General features: G+C 44.2%; 1 protein-coding gene across 25 annotated transcripts in view; it reads left to right on the plus strand.

The window, feature by feature from the left end:
- The window catches only part of Rcbtb2 (RCC1 and BTB domain containing protein 2), a 47627-nt gene extending 21206 nt beyond the window's left edge, over window positions 1–26421 (plus strand). For 20 of the 25 annotated variants that reach the window (XM_029468815.2, XM_021181209.3, XM_021181210.3 and 17 more), the window contains 11 exons: window positions 5549–5704; window positions 5933–6083; window positions 8302–8468; window positions 10031–10189; window positions 10310–10417; window positions 11550–11692; window positions 17406–17596; window positions 18292–18418; window positions 20799–20938; window positions 22215–22345; window positions 26190–26421. In XM_029468815.2, the coding sequence (XP_029324675.1) occupies window positions 5549–5704; window positions 5933–6083; window positions 8302–8468; window positions 10031–10189; window positions 10310–10417; window positions 11550–11692; window positions 17406–17596; window positions 18292–18418; window positions 20799–20938; window positions 22215–22345; window positions 26190–26330 (1614 nt within the window). In that variant the 3' untranslated portion in view covers window positions 26331–26421. Of the gene's footprint in view, window positions 1–2136; window positions 2195–5548; window positions 5705–5932; window positions 6084–8301; window positions 8469–10030; window positions 10190–10309; window positions 10418–11549; window positions 11693–17405; window positions 17597–18291; window positions 18419–20798; window positions 20939–22214; window positions 22346–26189 lie in introns of all 25 variants that reach the window. The other 5 variants (XM_029468826.1, XM_085828767.1, XM_085828768.1 and 2 more) reach the window with 1 other exon arrangement.
- Window positions 26422–27541: the final 1120 nt, after the last annotated feature.

A 27541-nucleotide genomic window follows, 5' to 3' on the forward strand; every position in this document is an offset into this window, starting at 1 on the left:
AAATGTAGCAGAGGACTGACTGGAGAGATGGCACAGCAATGAGGAGTGCCTGTTGCTCTTGCCGAGGACAAGAGTTTTTGGTTCTCACACTCTTGGTTCACAGTCATCTATAACTCCAGCTTCAGAGGAACTAAGGCCTGCTCATCTCCTGTCTGTCTCCTCTCTCCCTCTCCCCTCCCTCCCCCTTTCCCCTCCCTTTCCCCCCTACACACACACACACACACACACACACAACGTGTGAATAGAAAAATTCCTACTTCCTTCTGGGAAGAGATTTCATAAAATTAAATGAATTCACAGAAACAGCAGTGAAATTACCTTACTATATACAAAACGTTACCTCTAGGAAACCTACAAAAGGTGAGGTATTGCACGTATTTTTTAAAGACATTGTTTTACTAGTCATGCTCAACATGATGTTTTGATTCTTCTATATAGACTGTAGTTTAAACTGAATTGTGACAGCTTGCCAGTTCGCTGTGCCCATACAGCGGATTTCTCAGTAGATACAGAGCCTGTTTGTTCCAGACCGTACACCCAGACTAACAGGGTGTATCTTAGTCTCTAATTCATGGCAGGTGAATTTCCGGTAGTATGTTTTCCTTGTCATAGTTAATATCTCATTACTTGCATTTTGCAAAGAGATGCCAGCTACAGGTAGGGGCAGTGGAAAGGAGGTGAATTAAGTAGTATAAGAATTCCAAAGGAAGTGATCATGTAGTCAGGAGGGTCCATGAACCACCTGGGAACTAAATTCCAGAGACACTGTCTTAATGATGAATATTGTGAGGCTCAGTTTCCTACATTTTCTTGCTCATGACCAGTTGTCTTAGGTTTCTGTTCTGTGAAACAACATCATGACCATAAGCAAGTTAAGGAGAAAGGCGTTTATTTCTGCTTAGACATTCACATCACAGAGCATCACTCCTCAGTGCAAGAGCTTGAAGGCAGGGGCTGATGTAGAGGCCATGTAGGGGGTTTAGTTTACTGGCTTGCTTCTGGCTTGCCCAATTTGTTTTCTTATATACCCCAGGCCCAAGTCTAAGGAGACAGGTTCTTGCTTAAGATTCCTTCTTCACAGATGACCCTAGCTATTGTGTCAAGTTGATAAAAATACTGGTCAGCACACTAGCGATTCAGACAATCCCTCACCTGACAGTGGAAGACTAAAATGTAGGCATTTCTGGCACACAGAATGGTTGACACATGATCGAGGCTCCTACATGTGCTGTGCAGTAAATCTTTGTACGTTGTGTCTCATGAGTGTCCTGGAACAAAATGCTACATTTCCATTCAGCTACTATTAAATATTGTCTCCAAATAGTATGTGCATTTATAAATTAAGCTATCAGTCTGCTATGTAATAGTTCCCTCACGGATTTAAAAGATGGATTTTATATGGCTACTGCCAAGCATCTAGCTGTCTCACAGATTTGAAAAGCAGTAATATACTCCTATGTCTAGTGTGCTTGGACTATTTGTGGCTACTTTGCATTAGATTGTGACCTCCTAGGAAGGAATGGTGGTGTCTTATTTTATGTCTTTAATTCAGTAATTCGATCTTACCTGACATTTCCCTGCTCAGTAGCATTTCTTACTAAATGTAGGACTGCAGATTGCATGAACCTCATTCACACAGAGCAATCCTCCTGTTCAGAGACTCATGACCTGAGTATTATGCAGATCTGTACACGTTGCTCAAGGAGATGGTTCAAGTGACTAACTTGTAGACAAGTGTTTAGGAAGTGGTTAGAATTTACAACTTGATTCTTGGTATCCAGAAAGCCACTTGATGTTGTAGCAAGGGCCAGGATAAAATCTCAAAGCATGCTTGAAAGGAGAAACGGCTGAGGTAGTTAGTAATCAGTTACTACAGCTTGGCAATGCATGGGAAGCAGCCACTGAGGACTCTGTGAGGGTGGTACACTGGGCCCTGAGGGAAACTTTTTGCTCAGCACTCAGGTGTACATGCATGGGCCTTTGTTCTCCTGCACCTTGAAGGAACTGATCTTGTGGGGTTGTGTGATCACTGTGAAGACTAGAGAGAATATATAAAAACCATAGAAGACCACTAATAACATCTCCATTAGATTCTTTATGCCACGTTTCAAATTTTACTCTTCTTAAAATTTACAGAAGGAAAACAAATTAAGCAGACCTCATAGGAAATAAGATTCCTTCATGATATGAGGAGGTGGGTACTTTAAAATAGAATCTTAGACTAGAATCTCACAACGCAGGTCTGTTATCTGTGAACCAGCTTTCAGCAAGTCACTCTTCTTCCAGGAGACAAAATACATAGAAAGAATTCTGATTTTATGTTAAAACTCGTTGATTTCCAAGTTAATATAACATCATCCTATAAAGCCTTCAGTTTCCTGAAATACCCATCATGAGTGTAGGGACCTAGCCCACATCACTGCAGCTTCTTGTACATGGGAGATTTAAAAACAATGCCAGATTCCAAAGTGAGGTTTATTTTTGCATGCCCACTGATACTGTTTGGCAAAATGCTCCGGTGTTTAGTGACTGAAAAAACAGTAATTACTGCTTCAGAATTGAACAGAGGGAGACAGCCATTGCTGTTGTCCCAGATATGAAAGTAGAAGGTGTCATTCTTGGCCTAGGGCTTGCAACTAGCCTGAGGAAACATGGAGCGAAGAGCTGGAAACAAGGGCATGCAGCCACCCATCAGACATTTTTTTTCTTTATTTAATGAGTACTGATTGTATACAAACCTTCATTAAAGGTACCAATGGGGTCGTGATGGGAGAGAATTTAGATATGTATATTTTTAAAATGTAAAAGTTAAGTATATAAGTAAAAGTGTCTCCAGTGTACAGACAATTGAAAACCACTTTATGACACATATATGGTCCTAGGAGAGAGGGGCATATGGTCATGAAGTTATCATGCACTGTTGGGGTTTTTGTGATCCTCCAAGATTATGTGCCAAAGTCCAATAGCCAGGACTTCAGTGCAATCAATTTATGTGGGCATGAGGTCACTGAAGTAATGAGCTTAGTTAAGATGAGGTCATTAAGGTTGGTACTAATCCAGTCTGACTTGGGTGTTTCTCAGAAAGGGAATTTTGGACACAAAAATCCACATACACGAGGCCGGCAGTACAGACAGACAGACAAAGGGAAGAAAGCCTTTTGCAAGCCAAGAAGTGGAGCCTGGAATAGATCTTTCCTGAGGGCTCTTTAGGGGCAAGCTAGCTGACACCTGGATTTGGGACTTCTGAGTCTCCAAAACTGTTAGTACATGTGTTACTTTTTCCCATAGTATGGTTGCCCATGCTAATGAGCAAATAAGCTGTCTGGATGGTTGGTTCTTAGTGATGGTTGCTTTGAACGTCAACTTGCCACAAAGTAGAATCACTTTAAAGGGAGCTTTACCTGAAGAAGTGTCCGGATGGTCTTGATTGGTGTAGGAAGGTCCACCTTGACTGGGTGGCACCTTCAGGTAACAGACCAGATAAAAAGCTTTTTCAGAAGGACGATTACTCCCCTCGCCTCGCCCCCCGCCACCCCTCACTCAGCTTTCCCTCTTGACACCAACTTGGTTTGCCCTGTCGCTGCTGCTGATCTCTTCCCTGCCAGTAGATCCAGCGTGTCCAAGTATCTGCTGTGGACTAGGGACCACTGGTTCTCCAGGAACTTTCTGTGCTTCCCGTAGCAGATTGGGACTACTGAGTCCACACCTTGTGGGCTGAGTAACTACTGGTTGTCACCTGCCAGTGAGTGAGTGGGGAAGCAGAAAGTGTGGTCCATGAGGACCACATTGTACCACGGGAAACCTAATGGGCTTGCTGATTTATTCAAGCAGAAAGCAGAAGTCTAGGGAGCGTGTGTGACCATGGACTTTAAGGGTGTGGGATAGTGGTAGAAGGAACATAAAGTTGAATCAGTCTGAGTTTGTCAATATGAGCCCAGTGAACATTGATTCTAGATTTACTATTAAACCTTGCACCATTTAGGGAAAAAGACAAAGGTACCAAGAGTTTATTTGACTGGTTAGTTGAACTATTTGGAAAAAAAGATGGCCTAATGGGATTGGGCCTGGTATTCCTTGTTTTAGTGTCGATAAAGTGATTTTTAAGGCATAGGGAAACTGGAATACTGGAGCAGATTTGTTGCTTAAAACCTAATCCTCCAGAATGGGCAGCCCAGAAGACACACCCTTCACTAATACTGTAAGACACAAATGGTGAGAGGGGTCCCAGCACATTTGAAGAGCTTTGTTGTTGCCCTTGTCCTTGTGCCAGATCTTAGGGTTGGAGATGCTGCTGCACAGTTGGATGTATTAAACTTGATGAGCTTAATGGGACCCCAGAGCAGTAGGCCAGGAAGTAGCATAGAACTGCCAAAGGCAAGATGAACCTGCTTATCACCATAATGGGCATCACAGGCAAAACAAGGCCCATAAAGGCCTGTGTCTCAGTTTGGGTTTCAATTGCTGCAACCAAGCACCATGACCAAAAAGCAACTTGGGGAGAAAGGGTTTATTCAGTTAACACTTCCAGATAGATTATAGCTCATCATTGGAGGAAGTTAGGACAGGAACTCAAGCAGGGCTGGAACCTGGAGGCAGGAGCTGATGCAGAGGCCATGGAGGGGTGCCGCTTACTGTCTTACTTCCCTTGGCTTGCTCAGCCTCCTTTCTTACAGAACACAGGACCACCAGCCCAGGGGTGGCACCAACCACAGTGGGCTGCCCCCCCCCCCATCACTAATTGAGAAAATGCCTTACAGCTGGGCCTGGTGGAGACAACTTCACACACGTGAGAATCTTACCATGACCCTTGTGCTAAGTTGATACTTAAAAGCAACCAGTCCAGCCTAGCCCATAAAGGGCAGTGCAAGGCAAGTGAGTTTTAGATGGCATGGACCTTTGGGACTAGAAAGCCAATAACTGTGTTTCCTAGGATGAAATAGATATGTTTCAGTTTTTGTTTAATATGTTTGTGTAGAAACAAAGGAAAGAAATGTTACATTGGGTTGCAGTAATGGGGATTCATGGCCCATCAGTCAGTTTTCAGAGCTGAGGCAGTTTACAGACCTAGAACCCCTTGAATGAAGGAAAGACTAGGTCTCCCTAGGGGGGTGGGGATGGGGAACCATGCTAGAAGAACTAAGAGATATGCTCTTAGCTATCTCTTAGTTTCACTGTACAAAGATGTAGCAGCTACCCTCCTTCCCCCAGCCTCTGTCTGCTTAACTAGCCTGTTTCTATAGCTACATTTAAGCCATAGCCACAGTTTAATGTGCTGTTAACATTCAGCTGGCCACGGTCCACACTTGGGTGGGTGGGTTGACTGTGAGGATCTGATTTTGCCCAGGCCAGTGGCACCTGGTTCAGAGCAGTACCGGGAAGGGCTATGTGTAGTTCTACAGCTGTGAGTGACTCTCAGCAACACACAGCACCAGATGTGGGTTACTCCTATTCAGGCCAGGTTAACGACTCTGGAGAAAGAAGAGTCAAAGAATGTTTTTGTTTGTGTGTTTGATTGGTTGTCTCAGTATATAAGTCTGATTCCTTTCAGTCAGTACAGGCTACCCTGTCATCGTTGAAGATGTTAGATGTGGGAAAGTGGCCAATTTTTTCCCTTTGTTCTGAGGAAGAGTTACAGTTGATTCGTCAGGCTTGTGTCTTCGGCAGTGCTGGCAATGAAGTTTTATACACTACAGTCAACGATGAGGTAATTTGGAAGAAAAAATTCAACCACCCATATTTTTAGTAATGGGTTTGTAAGTTGAAGACATCCGGGGAAACTAAGGAATGAAAATCCTTTAAACAAATATGGAAAGTCAATTTTTATTTATTCTATGACAAGGCAGTTTGCTTTAGGAAGGCTGCCTGAGGTAATTTATAGAATTTTCAGAAATGGAGTTCCTTGAACTGCCTGTTTTTTTTTTTTTCCCCACAGATTTTTGTGCTTGGCACAAACTGCAGTGGCTGTCTGGGGGTAGGCGACATTCAGAGCACTATTGAGCCTCGGAGACTGGATTCTCTAACTGGCAAAAAAATAGCCAGCCTCAGCTATGGGAGTGGCCCTCATGTCGTCCTTGCGACAACAGGTAACAGAAACTCAAAGGACAGGTTTGAAGCATTGCTTATTTGTTAAGAAATAAGACCAGTATGCCCTGAAATTGAGAGCAAACTCTCTGATTGAGCAAGAGTTGCTGGCTCTGCCCTGTGAGCTTGGCCATGCGTTGGGCAACATGAAGCAGGACTGTGCTGGAGTAGCAGGGTAAGGTGGTAGATAACACATGGGGTCTAAACGGATGCAAGACATGCACTCAGCCTTTCTGTTCTTAGTGAGTGGAATTATTGCGTGACAACTCTACTTATTTTGGAGCTTAGGAAGCCTACACTTTGAACTTAGATTCCTGGGCTGTGAACTGAGAGACCAAATGTTCATTTTGCTATCCCTCTAAATCTTAGCAGTCTGTGCTTCTTTCATTAAGTAGTGGCTGATAGAAGTTTGCCTTAGTAGTGTAGAGAGAACAGTCTCTTGGCTATGTCACCAGAATTTAATTATGCCTTTGAGGTGTACATTCCAGGACTTTGGGAGGGGATTCCAGTATAGGCCCGATTATTCAGACCGTTTCTTAGTTAAAAATGAACTCAAGCCTGAGGCTGGAGTGATGGCTTAGCAGTTAAGGAAAGGTGAAGTCAGGTAGGGATAGGTCAAGTAAGGATAGAGGAGACCTATAAGCTGTTCTGCTGTTGAGACACCTACCTGCCTAGCTGATGCTGAGCTGTGGTTTGTACACTTGAGGTAGAGGGTTACAGGTCAAGGTACTGTGTAACTGGAGTGTAATAGGAGACTTCCTATACCCTGGGACTGCAAAGGCCATACCCTCAGCACAGGATTGGCCTCTTCCTAAGGATTGAACACGAGGCTTTTCTTGGCGAATTCCAGAGAAGGAAAAGGAGAAGAGTGAGTTAAACCATCCCTGAATTTGCAGCTATAGATCTGTGTCGCATTAGACTGAATGGTCTGGGGAGTCTCAGGCCATGAAGTATATTAAGAGTGTGATAGAGATTCATGCAGATCCTTTCTAGCACAGTTGCCTCTACGGAAGCCTGGAAGGATCATCAGAGACAGCTTTTCAGTGTTAGTAAGCCACATGTGATCTAAGATAAGCAGTTGTGGGCACTAAGGCACTGTGGATGTGGTGAAAGACACATCTTGTGGCCTTTCCTTGCTGATTTAGAGTCAGCCAGTGCTTCTCTCCATTAAATGCCTGCTTCGGTCAGCTGAGCGGAGGGGTGGGGTTTGTACGGAAAGGACTAAAGTCTGCAAGCAGCGGACACTCTCCTGTTTGGGAACGTGGCTCCTGCTCTTCCCTGTCTTGGTCTCTCTGATCAGATAACAGCGTAGGCTTGCTTGCTCATGTGGAAAGTGAGCATGCATGAGCACTGCTACACTTGGGTTGGGGACAGCACCACAGCTCAGTCCAAATGCCAACTTCCTGTAGAGTCTAAACACAAGAGACCTGGTAGACGTAGTAGACAGGTGACTAGTAAACATGAGCTGTTAGAATATCAGATAAGATGGCAGAAAAGAAAATATCTGCAGAGGAAAAAAAGATCTACATCATAGAAGATTTGGAAAAGACCCAGTGAACAATTATTGTCAAGTGAACCTTGACTGGACAAATTCTATAGCAGTTTGTATAGCACAAAAGAAGAAAATCAAACCAGACAATCAGAGAAAGCCACTCAGAATACAGCCTATGCAATGCGGTAGAAAACACAGATAACAGGGAGCATACATGTGATTCATTTATTCAAAGTGCAGAATCAGAAAACTAAATCATTTTATGGAAGGTACGCATATCTAGGGCTTTGGGGAAACATGCTATGTTTTGGCCTGAGTAGTATGTGGGTGTTATGATTTGTTATCCATAAAATTGCACATGTTTTATGAATTTCTATAATTGTATGAGTAATATAATAAATTTTAAAATTTGGTCATCTTATCTAAAGGAAGTGAAGATCCAGAAGACTTAAGGAACACCTGACACTTTGATTTTAGCACTTTACTTATTCAGAAACCAACGTCTAGCTATATTTTAACTTTATGTATTTCAATTCCATCATGTTGCTTGGATGTGGAAAGCAGTTTGTGTTTCCAAGTAGGTTCCCCCAGGAGGGGAATTTGGAAGGGAAGTCAAGCATCCTTTGCTGCTGAATGGTGGATTCCATCAGTGGCAATCCAGGCGCGGGTTGTCCTGTCCTATAGAGAAGCACAGGCTGTGACGGCTGTTTACCTTTTTCTGTTTTCAGATGGAGAAGTCTTTACCTGGGGTCACAATGCTTATAGCCAGCTGGGCAATGGGACAACGAATCATGGTTTAGTGCCCTGCCATATCTCTACGAATTTGTCAAACAAACAAGTCATTGAGGTCGCCTGTGGGTCTTACCATTCTTTGGTTCTAACATCTGATGGGGAGGTGAGGATAACCAGCCCAAGCTGCCGACCTGACTTTCTCTCTATCTCTCTTTCCTTTTGTCAGTAGGATCTATAGATTCCTTTAACTACCCCCAAAATGTGATTAGGCAATGAAATTGAATGTCATTGTCTTAGTTTGCTTTGTACTGCTGTGATAAAACACCATGACCAAAAGCAACTTGGGGAAGAAAGAGGTTGGTTTTTTTTTTTTTTTTTTTTTGGCTTTCAGGCTACAGTTCATCATCCAGAGAAGTCAGGGAGGAAACTCAAGACAGGAACCTAGAAGCAAAAACTGAAGTAGAAGTCACGGAGGAACTCTACTTACTGGCTTGCTTCCCATGGCTCAGCCTGCTTTCTTCACTTGATCTTAGCCAAAAGGCCGAGAAGCGATTCCGCCTACTTTCTTATCCCTCGCAGGACCACCAACTCAGGGGCGGCACTGCTGCCAGTACATGGGCCATGCCACATCAATCATTAATCAAAAAAATACCTTACAGACTTGCCTGCCACCATCTGGTGGAGTCATTTTCTCTTGAGTTTCTCTCTTCTCAGATATCTCTAGTGTATTAGTCAGGGTTCTCTGGAGAAACAGAACTTATAAAATGAATCTATCTATGTATCTATCCATCTATATTCATCTATCTATCTATCTATCAATCATCTATCTTATCATCACTCACACACACACACACACACACACACACACACAATGGAATTTATAGGCTATGTAGGCTATAGCTAGTACAACAATGACTGTCTACCAATGAAAGGTCCAAGAATCCAGTAGTTATTCAGTCCATGAGGTTGCATGTCTCAGCTGGGCTTCAGTATACACTGGAATCCTGAAGTAGACTCTAATGGAATGGCCTTGGGAGTGAGGCAAGATCAAGTAGGCAAAGAAGTACGCTTTCTTCTTCCATCTCCTTTATATCAGCTCCAGCAGAGGCTGTGGTCCAGATCAAAGGTAAATCTTCCCACCTCAAAAGATCTGGGTAAAAGGTGGACCTTCTCACTTCAAATGATTTAATCAAGTAAGAGTCTCTCACAGGTGTGTCCAACCATTTGCTTTAGTTAATACCAGATAAGTCAAGTTGACAACCAAGATCCATCACACCTAGCTTGTGCCAGGATGTCAAAAGGTAACCAGTTATGCTGAGCTAAGCAGAGATATTTAACTACCCACCTCCCTCAAATTCAGCCTTATTCTTGGTAGCCATTTATTGCCATGGTGGTTTTATTATGAAGTTTCCTTGTATGTAGTAAGGACTTCAATCACTACAAATCTTAAAAGGACCCATTATTACTTTTATATTGCTGTATTATTAATTTGTATTACTTATAAAATACCAAATCCCAAAATGTTGAAAACTATGGCTGAGGTGGAGAGGTAGTTTTGTGTCATGTGATAGTTTTACAAGTGTTCTGTAGTACGCTCTCTGCCTGTACTGGGGACGGTGAGGAAGCTCCCTGGGAGGGTGCTGAGGTGCCCCGAGCGCTGGCCAGTGTCCAGTAGTGGCAGTTATGAGTCGTTCGCTTTGTTTATCAGTCTTTTCTTTCCCATAGGTGTTTGCCTGGGGTTATAATAACTCAGGGCAAGTAGGATCTGGGTCAACAGCTAACCAGCCCATTCCCCGAAGAGTCACCGGATGCTTGCAGAATAAAGTAGTTATGAGCATCGCATGTGGGCAGATGTGCTCCATGGCTGTTGTGGACACTGGAGAGGTAGGAAAGTTGTTTCATACTTTTTGAAAAAATGTTTTCTTCGCCTCCTTAGTGTCATATAATCATGACATGCTCCTCACAACAGAGCTGCTGAATGCTGAGTTCCCTCTCTTTCACCAGGTCTACGTCTGGGGTTACAATGGCAATGGGCAGCTGGGCCTGGGCAGCAGCGGCAACCAGCCCACCCCATGCAGAGTGGCTGCCTTGCAAGGCATCCGTGTCCAGCGGGTACGTCTTCTGGGGGTGGGGGGTGCACTAGAGCCGAGTGTCCTCATGCATGTTCAGCTGCTGGGATGCTTCTGCTGAAGTAAAGGCAAAGCCTTCCCCTGAACTAAGGTGCAGATCTTCAGGGAGATGCTGGGTCTATGGTACTGGTGTGCGCTGTCCTGGAAATGTAGGCTTCACACCCTTTCCTGAAGTGTCTTGGACAACATATACACCAACAGTTTTAAAAATCTTCATGCCTCTTGGCTTGTAGTAAGTCTACTCTTAGAGAATTGTCCTAAGGAACTGAAGAAAGAGACTCTTATAAAATTAGTTAAGTCACAATAAAATTCATTAATATATATAATTAATATGCATTAAAAGCTACAATTTTAACAAAGGAATTTTGGGGAAGAGAATAAACAAAAAATGGTTAAGATGAATGTAAGAAAAATAATTTACTAGTGTAATGGCAAATGAACAATTAGATAGATGATGCTGTTCAGGAGGCAGTCTCACATTAGCTCAGGCTATTTTTATACTTGGGTTCTGCAGCCTTCTAACTACAGAGATTATAATCTGTGTCATCACACCCAGGTTACAAAGGACTTTTAATAATAGGGAGATCGCACTGTAATAAAGGTGTTAGGTTAAAAAGATACAAGGTAGCTACATATATATGCTACCACTTAAAAATGTCTAAGTGCATATTTCTATATCTGAATAAGTAGGAAAAAATGATGTTGATCCCTGATCATGCCGAGCCCTGATCTTGAAAGATTTTCATATTTACACGTTTCTCCATTTTCCACATTAAACATGTTTTCCTTCAATAACTAGAAGAAAGGATTAATGCGTCTGTCTTACCCTGGGCTCATTGCCCTTGGTTTTTATAACAGTAGTCAATGCTGTTGGAGAGCTGGGTGCAGTAGATGAGCCAGCTGAGGAACTGGGGTTGCTATCTGCAGCGCTGGCCATTCAGCTGGGCCTGTGCTCGTTCGAAGGGTACTTGTTAATGTAGTGTTGGCCTTTATGGGCAGGCTGCCTGCCCTTGGTTTTCAGTTCAGTTCTTAACCTACTCTGTAGCCGTGATGAAACATTTCCTGTTACTTGCAGACCTGACTTTTTTTTTTTTTTTTTTTTTTTGTCCTTTCAGGTTGCCTGTGGCTACGCACACACATTAGTATTAACAGATGAAGGTCAAATATATGCTTGGGGTGCAAATTCTTATGGCCAGTTGGGCACTGGCAATAAAAGTAACCAGTCCTATCCTACCCCTGTTGTTGTGGAAAAGGACAGGTAATGTGTACATTTCCAAATCGCCTTAGTCGTCTCTAGTAATTAAACAGCTCTTGGAATTCATGGTATAGAATTGTGGAAAGTACTCTTATCATTAGACTTGTCTCTAAGCAGATTGTCCATTCCTTTTTAAAAGTTGCCTTGTTGCCGGGCAGTGGCGCACGCCTTTAATCCTAGTACCTGGGAGGCAGAGGTGGGGGGATCTCTGAGTTCGAGGCCAGCCTGCTCTACAGAGTGAGTTCCAGGACAGCCAAGGCTCCACAGACTCTCCTGCTGTCAGCTCCCTGTATGTCATTTGTATGTCAGCCCCAGTGCTGTCCTGTGCAAACTACAGTGACTGAACTGTCACTCGCAGTTCTGTGTGTGGCTGTCTTGTAAGTGCTTTCTCCCCTTTTTTTAATTTTTATCTTTAAGGAGAAGCTGGTAATGTTTGACATCTGCCTTTTATAGCTTGGGAAAATGAAGGTACTTTGTAGAGAGCTAATTCCCAAAAATGATGGTACTTTGTAGAGAGCTAATCTCCCAGCTACTTATAAAAGTGGCCAGTTGGAAGGAAGGGTGATTTTGTTGTTTGAACTTCCAAACTATTGCCACACAGAGGAGTGAAGTGTTAGAAAATGAGAATTCAGTTTTATGCACTGATGTAGTTTCCAAACGATCCTAATGCTTGTGAAAGCTTCTGGCTCCTTTGGGCAGTCATGTAACTGTCTTTTCCATCATCTGACTCAGTGGTATGACACATAAACATTACACTACTTCCCCTATAACCCAGTGATACTGTCGCTCTAGAAATTAATGTGCTCTTCCCATTTTTATCCCACATGGTATTTTTTTATTTGATTTAAAGTGACTACATGCATAAATAGAGTGCTGGCACGTAGGCACTTCTTTCATCTTTTTTCCATTGGAATTCTTAATACATGTCATTTTATGTACATGCTGTAAACATAGTCAATCTTTTTTTATTTTTGAGATGTACATTTTATTTATTTTTAAATTTAAATTTTATTTGTAATTCATTTTTCATACTCCATATTCCATTCCCCGCCCCTCCCCATCCAGCCTCTAACTGTTCCACATCCCACACCTCCTCCCCACCCCACCCGGTCTCCACGTAGATGCCCCAACCCCCTACCCCACCTGACCTCTAAACTCCCTGGGGCCTCCAGTCTCTTGAGGGTTAGGTGCATCATCTCTGAATGAACACAGAACCGGAAGTCCTCTACTGTATGTGTGTTGGGAGCCTCATATCAGCTGGTGCATGCTGTCTGTTTGGTGGTCCAGTGTTTGAGAGATTTCAAGAGTCCAGATTAATTGAGACTGCTGGTCCTCCTACAGGATCAAGACTGCCCTTCTCCTCAGCTTCTTTCAGTTTTCCCTAATTCAACAACAGGGGTCAGCTGCTTCTGTCCATTGTTTGGGTGAAAATAACTGCATCTGACTCTTTTAGCTGCTTGTTGGGTCTTTCACAGGGCAGTCATAATAGGTCCCTTTTTGTGAGCGCTCCATAGCCTCAGTAATAGTGTCAGGCCTTGGGACCTCCCCTTGAGCTGGACTGCACTTTGGGCCTGTCGCTGGACCTTTTTCCTCAGTCTCCTCTCCATTTCCATCCCTTTAACTCCTTCAGACAGAAACAATTATGGGTCAGAGATGAGACTATGGGATGGCAACCCCATCCCTCACTTGATGTCCTGTCTTACAAAGCCCTGGAGGTGGGCTTTGTAAGTTCTCTCTCCCTACTGTCAGGCATTTCATCAAAGCTCCCTCCCTCTGAATCCTGGGAGTAATATGGTCAATCTTATAAAACCTATATAGATCTGTAAAAGGAAACTTTTAAGTTAAGAGTTTGAAAATAGGGCCTTTGACTCCTTAAATGGGGAACAGGAGAGATAGTGGAGGCTGATAGTTCAGTGCTGAACTGGTATAGTTTCCAAAGAGATCAATGAGAACGGAAGGGATGGCTTAAGACTGTAACTATAGCAACACCTTAGACCGCCAGCCAGCCAGTAGACACTTTGTACCCTGCCTGAGCAGTGTTGCTAAAGGTCACACGGAGGCAGCAAGGACAGAAAGGTGACTCACCAGCCCTTCCCCAGGGTGCTTCTGCACTCACCTTAGCATCTCCAAATAGACTGGCTTGGACTGCCCTGCTTTCTCTGATGAAGAATGAGACCACATCTTCCCACTGGCTCACTCTGGAGCAGACTGTGGGCCACTAAAGTGGAGGAGAGAACAGGAAGCAGAGAAGCAATGAAGGGGAGGATGGGGTGCCCGTGGCTTCCGGGCTCTGAGCATCCTGCCCAGCATCCTTGACTGAAACCCTGGGGTTTCTCCTGTGCACTTGTGCGCTTGCTGGTGTCCACACAAGTGTGCTTGGTGATGCAGGATGGATATTCTGAAAGGACCATCCTGTTCTCTGTAGTTTCCCAGCATTGTCCTTCTGAGCTTGCACAGTGTCAGGCAGGCCTCAGTCGCAGGCATGTGGCAAGAAAGAAATGTGTAATCTGCTAGGACTTGTTCCATACCTCCCTGCCCTTCCCAGTGGCTAAGGCTCATTCATGGGTCATGACTTTCTTCTTACTCTTCTGGGGCTCCTTCCAGCGAAGCCTAATTAGGAAGGGATTGTATGGGTGGGGCAGGGGATGAGTCTATAGTTGTTAGTGCCTGTTCATAGAGAAAGAAAAATGAAACCTATGTACACTGGATTCTCTGCTCAACCAAATGAAACACTTTTAAAAGGTTTGGCACGTGTGTTCTTAAGTTTATCCCATAAAGGCATATTATAATTCATTATAATGTAAAATTAGCCAAGCCTTGAATTTTTGATAATTCTGTGGCCTCTTGAGGTCTTTAGTAGTCCACTGGGTGGTTACAGAACCATGTAATTCCATCTGGGAATTAGATTCTTAGTCTTTCTGTCTCATAGAATGCTAGTGAGAGTTGAGATGTCTGAGTGCTTAACAAAACAAAGCAGCAACAACAACCCCCCTTTTATTAGCTGCTGAGCTCTCTGTATGTGGAGTTCACTGCAGCAAGACTTTAGCCATGCAGTACGGCAGGGCCATAGTGTTCAGGGCTTTCATTGCAGGGCCGTGTCTGACTCCTCCTTGGCTGTTCATCCAGGTTACCCTGAAGATGGGGCTTGGCTGAAGCAGTGCCCTGCCCTGGGTCCTCCCAGATACCTCCCAGCTGTCTGTCATGCACATTGTCCTTAGAACACTGTCTTCTTACCTCACCTCCTTGTCCAGAGCTCTTTCCCACTTACCTGTCACATCAGCTCAACACTGAGCTCATGGGCCTTTGTTGTAAGAGACAGCATGGTTCCTAGCAAACCCCATGGCTTACTTGCCCCTACACTGAGTTGTCTGTTCCAGGTAGAAGCTCCTATCAGTGCCTCTTTCCTGTCTTACTATGCCTCTCTGCCTGTAGCTTGGCTATAGGTTTTCCTCTGCCTCACAGTCTCTGTGCTCCTCTGACAGCTCCTCTGACAAATCCAAAGTCTGCCAGGCCCAGTAGCTCCCAGGTCTGCTGTCTTACACAGCAGAGCTGGTAGACTGCTATACTCTCGTTTGCTGCTTCTCTCCAGGTGGAAGCCGAGCTCCAAGTCTGGCCCCTGCAGCACCTGTTTGAATGATGTTGGTCATGGGACAAGCTGCCCTTGATGCCCCAGTCTTTGGGACTACCTCATTTCATTGCCTCTGGGACAGTGGCTGCTTGGTAGCCTGTGCCCAGCCTGTCTATAAGTTGTGCATTTTGCTCTCCCTACCTTGAGTTTTTTTCCCTTAAAAATACAATAAAGCCAGGCAGTGGTGGCACATGCCTTTAAACCCAGCACTTAGGAGGCAGAGGCAGAGGAGGAGGAGGCAGAGGCAGGCAGGTTTCTGAGTTCAAGACCAGCCTGGTCTACAGAGTAAGTTCCAGGACAGCCAGGGCTACACAGAGAAACTCTGTCTCAAAAAAAAAAAACCAAACCAAACCAAACCAAACCAATAAAACTGATAATAAGAGTATAAATGATATGGCTTATACAAACTACTTTTGCCTCAGAGCTAGTGTTGTGCCCAAACCAGGATGGCTCTGATGACCGCCACTGAGGCCCTTATGTCTTCTGTGAGGTGAGAGCAGTGGGCACATTTTCCTTCTAGTAGATGGATTTCATTGGCTGAGTCCTCCTGTTTCCATATCTGCTGAAAAGCATATACTTAGAAAACCAGATCGTTTGGGCCATTTTCCCACTGTGCAGGGCCAGTCTGCAGAGCACCAGCTGTGGAAGTCAGTTCCTTGATCCAACCACACAAACGTTAGGAGAGATTAGACAAGGTCTGCCAACCCAAGTGCATGACCCCAATACAATCTCTGTGTAAGAGGCATTTCACTAAAAGCTGTGCAGCGATGAGTTAACCAAACTGCCAGACGTCCTGGCTTTGCCCTAACTCATGAGACTAAAAGTCAAAGTGGAATCTTTTATGCTACATTTCCAGTCATGGATCTGAAAACAAGTTATTTATGTAACCTAAGGGATCAGGATTAGTACACTAGCCACAGTTCCCAAACAGTCCTATTGAAATCGCGTGACACTGTAGTTCCCCGTTTTAATCCTTAGACAGAAAGGGTCACTCAGCTGGTCACTCACGTCCCTGTGGTTTTGTTGAACCGACTGACGGTCTCTGTTTCTGCTTATTTCTTTCATTCCTTCTGTTTACACCCTCCTTTGGCTTAGCCCACTTCATCTTGTGGCGTGAGATTGCCCAATTGTAGATGTGAAGAGAGAGAGCAGGAAGTTCTGATTTGCAGGAGCAGCATAGAGTGGAGGCCCTGCTGTGCTGATTGCTGTACCAGACACTGTGCCCAGCCCATATAGGGATCCACTCGGTATATCACATCCTTTTAGTGTGCAGAAGGCCCAGGAGCCATCAGTGTAAGGCATCCTCTTGGCATGCAGGAGGCCCGGAATCCATTCAGTAGATCTCATTCTCTCAGCATGCAGAAGTCCCAGGGTTGATCTCTGGCATTAAAACAACAAACTATTGAGTTCATTGTACAGAGCAGAAGCCAGGGTGACTTTTCAGCCCTCTCCTTGTAAAGTACCTGAGGGTTTGGTTTTGGTGACAGGGACAAGCCCAGGGCAGTTTTCCTGCTGAGCTAGTTTATGTATAGAACCCCATCCTACCCTGAGATTTTATGCATTGACCCAGGTAAGATGATCCATGCCTTTATTATCTAGTTAGTAATGCTTTTAAGGATTAAACATTGCATGTTTGTTTGTTTGTTTGTTTGTTTGTTTTTCTAGACAGGGTTTCTCTGTGTAGCCCTGGCTGTCCTAGAACTCACTTTGTAGACCAGGCTGGCCTCGAACTTAGAAATCTGCCTGCCTCTGCCTCCCAAGTGCTGGGATTAAAGGCGTGTGCCACCACGCCCAGCTTAAACTTTGCATTTTTAACTCAAAGTAAGATGGCATATATTTTTAAGGCCTATTGGTAATCAATAGATCCTCAAGTTATAAATGTCACTTAAGTATGGTTCCAGCATTTGGTGGCTGAAAGTTTAGGAAGTGAGTTGTCCAAGTCTTGCTTTGTTCTTTCTGTTCCTTGGGCCTATCCACTTCTGTCAGCTAGTTAGTCGGCACAGTCTGAGACAAGTGCACTCGGGGAAGGAGAGGCCAGCTCTTGTCTTCCTGTTAATGTATCTCTGTGGTGTTTGCTTGTGAATTTAGAATCATAGAGATTGCAGCCTGTCACTCTGCCCACACATCTGCTGCCAAGAGCCAGGGCGGGCACGTGTACATGTGGGGCCAGTGCCGGGGCCAGTCGGTGATCCTTCCACATCTCACCCACTTCTGCTGCACTGATGACGTGTTTGCCTGCTTCGCCACCCCTGCTGTCACTTGGCGCCTTCTCTCCGTGGGTAAGCTTGTCCTTATCCTCTTGGGACAGTTCTGAGAACGAGGAAGAGGACTGGTACTTTTGCTGTGTGACCTTAGGACTTTGGGTACAGGATCTAATGAACTTCTTTCTGGGGGCCCTCAGGGAGGGGAACTAAAACTATTGGGAACTAACACAATACTAATTAGAGGTAATTTGATGTGATTGCTTTCAATCTGAAAGTTGTCTTTTATTTTTTTTATCTAGAAACAGTCTAGACATTCTTTTTTTTTTTTAATTAGAATCTTTTTTTTTTTTTTTAGATTTATTTATTTATTATATGTAAGTACACTGTAGCTGTCTTCAGACACTCCAGAAGAGGGCGTCAGATCTTGTTACAGATGGTTGTGAGCCACCATGTGGTTGCTGGGATTTGAACTCCAGACCTTCGGAAGAGCAGTCGGGTGCTCTTACCCACTGAGCCATCTCCCCAGCCTGACATTCGGACATCTTAAATCTGATTCAGTTAGTGAAATAGTTGGAAACATTTTTGGCTTTGGCAAGTTTACAATGAATGTTCAAAGGCGTGAAATCCATACCCAGAGGCAAAAGCCTTGTATAGCTGTCAGTTGTTTGGGGGATTCAGCATTTCCTGAATGCCCAGCGAGTAGGGGTCTCCTCCTTGCCGTCATGTTCAACTGTGACTGAACCCAGAAGCACTGTGTTGCTTTCCCTTAGAACCCGACGACCACCTCACTGTGGCCGAGTCTCTGAAGAGGGAGTTTGACAACCCTGACACTGCAGACCTCAAGTTTCTGGTTGATGGAAAATATATTTATGCTCACAAAGTCCTTCTCAAAATTAGGTAAGAGTGGGCCTCTGTGGGCAAGAGTGTCTAATGATCCCTGGGACCCAGATGGTGGGTAGGCACACAGAGCTGGCTCCCATTCATGTCCTCTACATGCCTGCTGTTGTGGGTGTGTGTCACACTAAATAGATGTTTAAAATAATTAGTAAGAGCTGGTCTCTTTTGAGGAGTGAAATTAATTCATTTATCAATCACTTCAGGTATCCTGACTCTTGAGTAAGGGAACTGTGCCAGACACCTGAGTAATTAAGAGGCAGCTCTGATGAGGCTGTTTGTGCCCTTAAAGCACACAGTGTCAATGGGGTAGGAGTGGGGGAATGAGACAAGATGTGGAAGGCAAGGTGGGCCACAAGTACTGGGTTTGTTCAGGGAATAAGCCATGAAAGCTCTGGCTGTAGCTTGGTGCTGAGTATGTTTTGCCCTTGGAACAGAGCCAAATGCTCTGATTTACTTTACTGCCTGGGGCCTGAACACAGCCCTGCAGACAGCCCTGAACACAGCCCTGCAGACAGCCCTGAACACAGCCCTGCAGACAGCCCTGAGCACAGCCCTGCAGACAGCCCTGAACACAGCCCTGCAGACAGTCTTGAACACAGCCCTGCAGACAGCCCTGAACACAGCCCTGCAGATAGCCCTGCGGACAGCCCTCCAGACAGCCCTGCAGACAGCCCTGAACACAGCCCTGCAGACAGCCCTGAACACAGCCCTGCAGACAGTCCTGAACACAGCTGGATTCAGATACAGCCATGCTGGAGGAAAAAAAAAAGTGGTTTTTCCAGACCAAGAAGACCTGGGTGATACCAACACAAAAATGTTTTAAATCACACTTATTACATTTACATTTATAAATGTAAATAAATTACATTTATTTATGTGAGCAGTGCATGATATTCACCTTATCTTTGTTCCATGTCACAGTCTCTGAAGCCACCACCCTACCTGCAGATAGAAAAATCTTCCCCAAAGATCCCAAGTCCCATACTGAGCAGCCAATGATTTTTTTTCCTTTCATACACACTACGCATGTTCTAGAAGCTCATATGTATGAAATTATATAGCATCTCTTCTTTCCTGCCTGCCTCTTTCCTTCCTAGCATGATGATCTGGGACTGTGTTGCCACTGTGTCAAAGATATTGAAACCCTCTTTCCGTGACTCAGAAACCCAATATGGGATTTTGGTCTCAAGTTCCCATTGAAACCCAATATTAGGTATTTTGGTGTCAAGTTCCCATTCTGAAAGGTCACATAGTGCCACCTGGTTCACTCTCACCATGGAGCCTATACTTTCACAAAGGAAATGGGGGTTTAGTTTACTGTGACAGAGCACACACTGTACATGCTCAGCCCACACCATGACAACGCACTTTATCATATTTAGCAGTATGGTGTTTTCTCTGAGGCAGGGAGAAGAACCAGGCCTACACTTGAGCTTGTGGTTTGTGGCAATCTTTGTCTTTCTGAGGCATGACACGTAGCATTCTCCGAGTCTGCCTGTGTCCCAGTCTTCTCCTTTGTCTGATTGCCATGGGGTCTACCACAGTGATGTGGCTTATGATGATTTCTATTAAGAGCCTGTCTTCACATAAGTTCACAGTGTCAGTAACTAGGGTTAGATCATCACCTGGGAACTTTTAGGGACATAATTCAGACAGAATGGAGTAAAGAGACATAATTAATCAGTTATAAAAATAATACTTAAAAAACAAACAAACAAACAAAAAAACAATACTTATCAGTAAAGATAGTGAGAAGGAGGCCAGAGATCCCCTGTCTCTCCCCGTCTCCCTCCCCTCTCTCACCTCCCTGGGCCCCATCTCCCCTAGTCCAGCAGGCTGCATTGTCTGTCAGCTGCTGGGCCACCTGCAGCAGCAGCAACAGGCTGCATTTGCAGTCTTGCCGATTAGGCAATTGAAAAGCAAGGAGCCAAGGCAATGACAAGGTTTTTGGCAGTGTTCTGTGCCTGTACGAAAATGCCTGAGATAAGTAACTGACATAAAGGTTATTTGCTTACTTAGTGCGACTGAATTGTAACTCCAGCTTGAAAGCTTACCTTGGCTTGGGGTTGATTTGGAGGTTTTGTTTGGGGCCTACTAAAAGGCACCATATCTTGGTGGGAAGTGCCCACTGGAACCACCCTACTACTGTCACAAATCAGGGGTCACAAAGGAGCTTGGTCTCCATAAGTCCCCTTCAGTGCATTGCCCCAGTGATAGACCCCACACTAAGTTCCCTTCTCTAACCCTACCTCTTAAAGGTTCTACCACTTCCTATTATTGCTAGCAAACAGGAAAGGTATACAGCTTCAAGAGAAAGTCTTCAGGTAGTCCCTTGACTCCAGCCTAGAACCTGGGCTATGATCTTCCTTTCTTCTTTCAGGTGTGAACATTTTCGTTCTTCATTAGAAGACAGTGAAGACGATATTGTAGAAATGAGCGAGTTTTCGTATCCTGTGTTCCGAGCTTTCCTGGAGTATCTGTACACAGATAACATCAGCCTCTCTCCTGAGGAGGCAGTAGGTAATCATCACAGACCTTACCAAGAAATTGGCGAATGTTGAATAATTAGGAAGGCCAGGAGACAGACGCTGTGACGTTTGCAGGAGCTCTTCTGGTGATGCTGAACTTGCGCTTTTCTCCTTTTGGTACTTGGATGTAGCATTTGCCTTTCTCAGACTCTGCCACTGAGCTACACCCTCAGGCCCAGAATGCAGACTTCCCTTGTCACTACTACATATGAAGGTTGAGTGGGTAGGTCTAGTAAGAGGTCACTAGAACACCGATCACCACTGGAGCATCACAGGCAAGCATGGAGGGAAGGGCAGATGGTGAATCTTGTCTGTGAATGCAGAGCCCTAGAAGATCTCTTCGTCATTGTCCCAGAGTAGATCAAGGCCATGTCTGCTACACTCGGCTGTGAAAGTGGGCATTTTAGGTAACTCAGTTAAACATTTCACAATCTGAAATCTATTATATAGATAATAGATTTTTTTTTTCATTTGGAGAAATCAATGAATAAGAATGTGAGGGTTGAAGACCAGGTCATGCCCAGGGAAAATAGCCTAGCCAAGAGAACAAAAGAAGAGTCACTGATTAAAGAGAAAAGAAACATTAGCAAGTAACAGAGTGCCCAGGGTCAGAGCATGTCCCCACAGTACACTCTGGGTGAGTGCTGAATAAGACGACTCCAGATCAGTCTTTGAATTTGGCACAGTGAAGCCCATTTACGTGTGGGAAGACTCAACCCGTGGGGCAGCTTCAGACAGTGGCAAGAGAGAGAGACAGCTAACGAGACTGCTCTCTAAGAGACTGCTCTCCAGGAGTGATGCTGAAGAGGAGCAGAAAGATGGGTTGGAGGACGGGAGGCAGATGTGCCCATGACAGGGGGTTCCTTTGTGTTATTTGGTGCTGGAACAGAAGGCAGGCTTGGCCCGCTGAGCTTGTGCACCGTGTCACTGCCCACTCCCAACCCAGTCGGCTTTCTTTTTAATTCCGTGACAACATATGTGCTGGTGGGCATGGCCTCCAAAGATTCTGCTGACCCGGGAGAGGGGAAACACAGAGAAACACAAACCTGTTTTATTTCTAGGAAAAATTATTCAAGCCATTCTGATGTTAACTCCTATCCGTTGTCAGTGTCAGCTCAGCTCAGCTGTCTTCCCAGGGTGCTGTGATGGCGTCTTGAGTGCTGTAGAGCTCATTTTGCCTGACGGAAGCCCGTCACAGCCCTTTGAGCACTGGACCTCAATGGTCAGGTGCTCAGAGCACACCCGCAATAAATTCTTCTTTCCATCAGGATTGTTAGATCTGGCTACATTTTACAGTGAGACTCGGTTGAAAAAGCTCTGTCAACAAACTATCAAGCAAGGAATCTGTGAGGAGAATGCTATTGCCCTGCTCTCTGCTGCTGTCAAGTATGATGCCCAGGTAAGAAAAGCATCTTCCAGTGAGCCACAGTGGGTTAATGGGTAATGTGTAGGTAGATGAAAATGCAACACACAGAAATAAAGTCCTAGAGAACTTATGTGACTATAATGACATCAAACGTGTCTCAGGAACATTAGAAGACACTGTGAAAGGCCAGGAGACCTAATTTCCAGTGATTAAAATCTTTCTACATCAAGCATGAAATGACTGTCAGGTAAAGGAGCTTGCTGCCAAGCCTCACAGTGTGAGTTCAGGACCCACATATGGAAAGAGAGAACTGTCTCCAAAATGTCCCTGAGCTCCATACATGTGCTGTGACATGCACCATAGACAAGCACACACACATAAATAAATGACACATTGAGAAAATGTTTTCATAACATACAATAAAGCAAGTTCTTCATAGAAAAAAAATGAAAAGAAAATATGGGCAGTTTGACTGGGAAAAAAATGAGCCAAAGGACAAATGGCAAACATAATGAATGAGAGAAGCAGGAGATGATCCTGCCCTTAAAGAGCACATACTTGCACGGGGAGATCAGACGTGGTTTGTATTTCCTTCTCCTTGCTCTCTTCCTGAACTTTCTACAGTGGCTGTGTATTGTCAAGATAAAGAAAGGAAAGAGCCTTAATTTAGAGCTAAATCTGTAGGAAACAGGCCATAGCTTCTTGGAGTCAGCTTCCTCTTGGTATAAGGATATCCTCCCTCCTCATTGACTTTTTAAAAAATAGATTAGCGAGGGAGACTGGTAAAGACGGAGTGCCCTTTTCCTTTTTGGTAAACAGTAACATGCTTATGTAGGGATTCTAAGTCTGCGGGAGGAAACAATGCAGGGAGCAGACTTTATGACTGTCCCGTCCATAGGGCCTGGCTGCCCCCAGCACCCCAGGGCAGAGCTCAGTCCGCCTTCCTTTACTTTCTATTAAAAACTTTGTTTTGTGGTTCTACACATTGAATTTTAGAGCTTTGTACTAGCCAGGCAAGAGCTGACCTCTGAGCTATATCCCCAGCTGTCTTCTGTTTATTTTGAGGCAGATCTCACTACTAGTCCAGGTTTAACCTTGAACACTTTGTAGCCCAGACAGGTTTCCAACTTGCCATTTTCTTGCCCTTGGGCTCTTAAGTGTCTTGAAAAATAGGCCTGAGCCACTAGGCCTAACTTGTATATATTTTTAAATTCTTAAAACTTGTATGTATTTTTAAATACTTGAAGTTTCATTTTTCATTCAATATTTAAACAAAACCAAAACACCATGCAACTGTATCCACATGGAGTAGGTTGGTTGGTAGTAGGGAATGTCCAGTGAGGTGGCTGCGTCCACCAGTAAGTGGTAAGGGTAGCCTCACCCAAGTCGTTGGCTATAGGAATGTTGAAAAGTGCTTGAATTCTAATTATACTTGATGTCTTGGATGTGGGATGGGAATGGGGAAGGATAGATTAAGGTTCATGTCAAGAATTTTGGGCTGCGTAACTGAAAAGATGAACAGTCTTACTGTGTGATGGAGTGTGGTGAGAGCACCCAGTCAGTCGGCTAGGGCGACTAAGAGCAGCATTTTAGGAGATACACTAGGAATCTGGTCTCAAGGGTCTGTGAAGCATGCAGAAAAGACATCAGTGAGCCAGTCTGCAGTGTAGGGAGAAGTGTCCTGAGAGCTGTAAGAGGACACTAGCCGAGGACTCTACAGAAGTACCACGGGAAAGTCACTTTTAATGTTGAATGAAAAGTGAAATTTCAAATATTTAGAAATGCACAATTCAGGACAGGTGTTTCAGGAGTTGAGAAAAATCCTTAAATACTCTGAAGCTCTAGTGAGTCAGGTTGCATGCTCTGCTCCAGTACGAAAGCTACATTGTTGCAGTGGAGCCCTGCGGAAAGGCCTGAGAGAATGGAAGCGAGGAACTGGCAACCGGAGAGCCAGAAACAGCTTTTCCTGATCATTTTACTTACAGATTTAATGGGAAACAGATTGAAGGGCCGGCTGAGATAATCAATGCATGTTTGTGTAAACAGGTCAACAGCTTGAAAAGCAAGCTGATAGGGACAGTTGCTAGAGCATGTCCTCAAATAGGTGGGGCAGTGTGACCTAATGGTAGAGCCAGGAGGTAGGCCTTATATTAATCATGGACCATTCACTATGATACCCAAAGAGGAATGTCCACAGGTTTTTAGCAAGAGGCAGAAGTGAGGAGAAGGGCTTTATGGAGCCTCTTCTGAGTAAAGCAGGAGGCCCCATTCGCTCGCATAGCCAGAGTAAGAGGAAGTATTGGATGACGTATGAGTCATGTTCCAGAAGGATGAACAGGGAACAGAACTAAGACCTCTTATTAAAAGGTGGCTGTGTAAAACAATAGCATTTAAGTAGAGAAAGTGTTGGAAAAATAATAAAGAGCTTGTCTTATACAGTCAGAATTCTCTGGGAGGTCAGTTCTACTCTATATCAATTTATTTAATCCCACGAACTCTTTCTGAATTCCATTTTAAAAATAATTATGGGAAATTCCCAGTCCAAAAACCAAAGGAAGATAGACCTAAGTGGTAGTTTCTTAGGAACATTTGGTTTCCCAGTCATTATTAACTCTCCTGACTCTGGATCTCTAAGACACTGAAGGGCTCATCTCCCCACCTCCATAGCATCAGTCCTGGTGTGGGTGGGCATCCCTCCAACATTCTGTCGAACTCAGCCTAAGCGGTGCCACTCTGTCATGTATCCTTTCCTATGCTGTCTGCTACTGAGTGGCTCTCAGGGTATTTGGCATTTATCCAGACAGCACATTCTTGTTGTCATGCAGGGACATGACTATTCCGTTTTGTCTTCAAGAGCTCATGTGGGGCAGAAATGTCCCACTGCCACTGAGACTCCAGCAGACTGCCAGTCTGTTATGGGATGGCATGATTACACTCCCCTTGTGTAGCTAGTTTTCTTTCTCACAGGGGAAATGTCCTATGGGTTCGCGTGCATGTTGGCATGGCTGTTTATTTTTCTGCATTCATCTTCAGCATTTGCTAGAGTTTACATCCATGTATTTAGAGGAAAGACTATAATAGGCAATGGACATGTATAATTTCTTGGGAACTGTTGAGAGCTTTATATTTTATAAATAGCTTCAACAACAGAGACAGAACTTTAAACTTTGAATATGAACAGGTGGTGGTACCTTTGTGCTGAGTCAGATCATACCTGGGTGTAGAACGCTTCCTTAGAAAGCCTACTCTGCCCGAGGATTTAAGCTCATTCCTCAGCACTGATTTTATATAAATACATGCATTTGTATTGATACATATGTAATTCTGTAAAAATTACTTTGGCTCTGGAGACTGAACCCAGAGCTTCACCTGTGCTAAGCACACAGTCCACTGCTTAGTTACTCCTCGTTAAGATTATCAAGGGTGACTGTGATGAAGTCCACCCACCCCACCCATTGTCCTGCAGAGAAAAATAAGGATGTTAATGACCCAGGCTTCCTGGCATTAGCAGTTGTCATGTTGTCCTTTTGTCTACAAACTCTTCACAGGCAGAAGCATTTAAAAACACAGGGGAGGGCAGTGCTGTGAACAAGCATTGAAAGGGAAGGAAGGGATGACTGGAAAAGGTGCTGGAGGATGCCTAGCTTAGGTTCCTCTTTTGGAGGAAAAGGCTAGGCATTTGGCCTGGCTGCATTGGACTCTTGTGTTATGTACACTTTCAGAAACACGGACTAATTGTAGTTAATAATTGCTGTAGCTGTATCGCGCTAACAGTCCCTCCTACTGGTCATCTGATCCTTTTTCTGAGAGAAATTCTCTTGCCTTGTTGGGCTGCACTGGGAATATAAACTCATCAAGCTGTTGTTGTTGCTCCTAGGACTTGGAAGAGTTCTGCTTCAGGTTCTGCATCAACCATCTGACTGTAGTAACACAAACGTCAGGCTTTGCAGAAATGGACCACGATCTTCTAAAGAACTTCATCAGCAAAGCCAGCAGAGTCGGAGCCTTTAAGAACTGATCCTGAATGTGGAAGAGAATGCTTAAGTCTTCCCATTTCACCCCAGCAACGATAAATAAATACACGAATAAATAGTAATTACCCAAAAAAAGCCATCGACAAACAACTTCTCTGTAACTAACAGTGTTGATGAGAACGACATCTGGCCAGATTCTTGTCGTCTGTCAAAAGGCTGTAGTCAGTTCTCTCTATCTGCCTACCCCGAGATTTACAGTAGCAGGCACTGAGTGCTCCAGCTGGGTATGACATACCACATAGAAGCTGAAAGAGTACCAGTACCAGTGCCTAGTGAGGAATCTCCCTCTCCCAGCGCGTGCCAACTGGAAATAGCTTTGTGGGTAGGTGGGTGGGGACTGTGTTCACCTCCTGTCTCTGACCAGGGATCTGTCTGGTATGAGCTTGTACAGGTCTCTTACATGCTGTCAGTCTCTGATTTCATACCTGTGTGTCCTGTTCTTTCAGGGTAGGCCCAATGCTTATGAGTAACTCGCTAACAGCTTTCTTGGCTCTGTTTTGTGTGTGTGTGAGTGTGCTTTTTTGTTTTGTTTTGTTGTCACTTTTGTTGTTTTGTTGTCACTTTTGTTGGCTAGTTGTCTTTTTTGGAAAGTTGGGAGGTTTTGGAAGAGGTTGAAGTCGAGAAAGAAGAAGTATCATCTAAAAAATAAACATTATAGTTACCATTTCTTCCTTTGAGTCACCTATGGTAGATATCTGTGGGGCATTGATAGTTTGCTAATCTGGAGAAATGGTTCAGTATTCAGCTGGTTGATACATAGTTATACAAGGAATGCTGTCATGCCCACATTTTTAGCCTCTAACATAGTGCCTTATATATAAAAGGCACTCAGTTAATTCACTGTCCATCATAAGGGTGCACCAAGAACAGCTAGAAGGTTGGAAAAGGAATAAACAAAATTAGAAGTCTGTAATTACTGATATTCATATTCTTTTAGTTTGTAATTCTGAGAAACTAGCTAATTTAGAGCATTATTAGCAATCATAAAATGCCTTAGCAACTACGTTGTCAAAGGCCCAAGGGCTACTTTTGATTTTCTACTTTCTGCATTAACTTCTCATAATGGCATTGTTGAAAATAAAACATTAACTTTGAATGTTACTTCTGGAATCCTATGCCTTATGTAATTGCATAAAGCCCTTTGATTTTCTTTATACTGAGGGTCTCTCTCTATAAGATTGATTATAGGTTTTTC

Source organism: Mus caroli, unplaced genomic scaffold (genome assembly GCF_978045245.1).
Source record: "Mus caroli unplaced genomic scaffold, Mus_caroli_1 scaffold_12, whole genome shotgun sequence".
Lineage (NCBI taxonomy): Eukaryota > Metazoa > Chordata > Mammalia > Rodentia > Muridae > Mus > Mus caroli.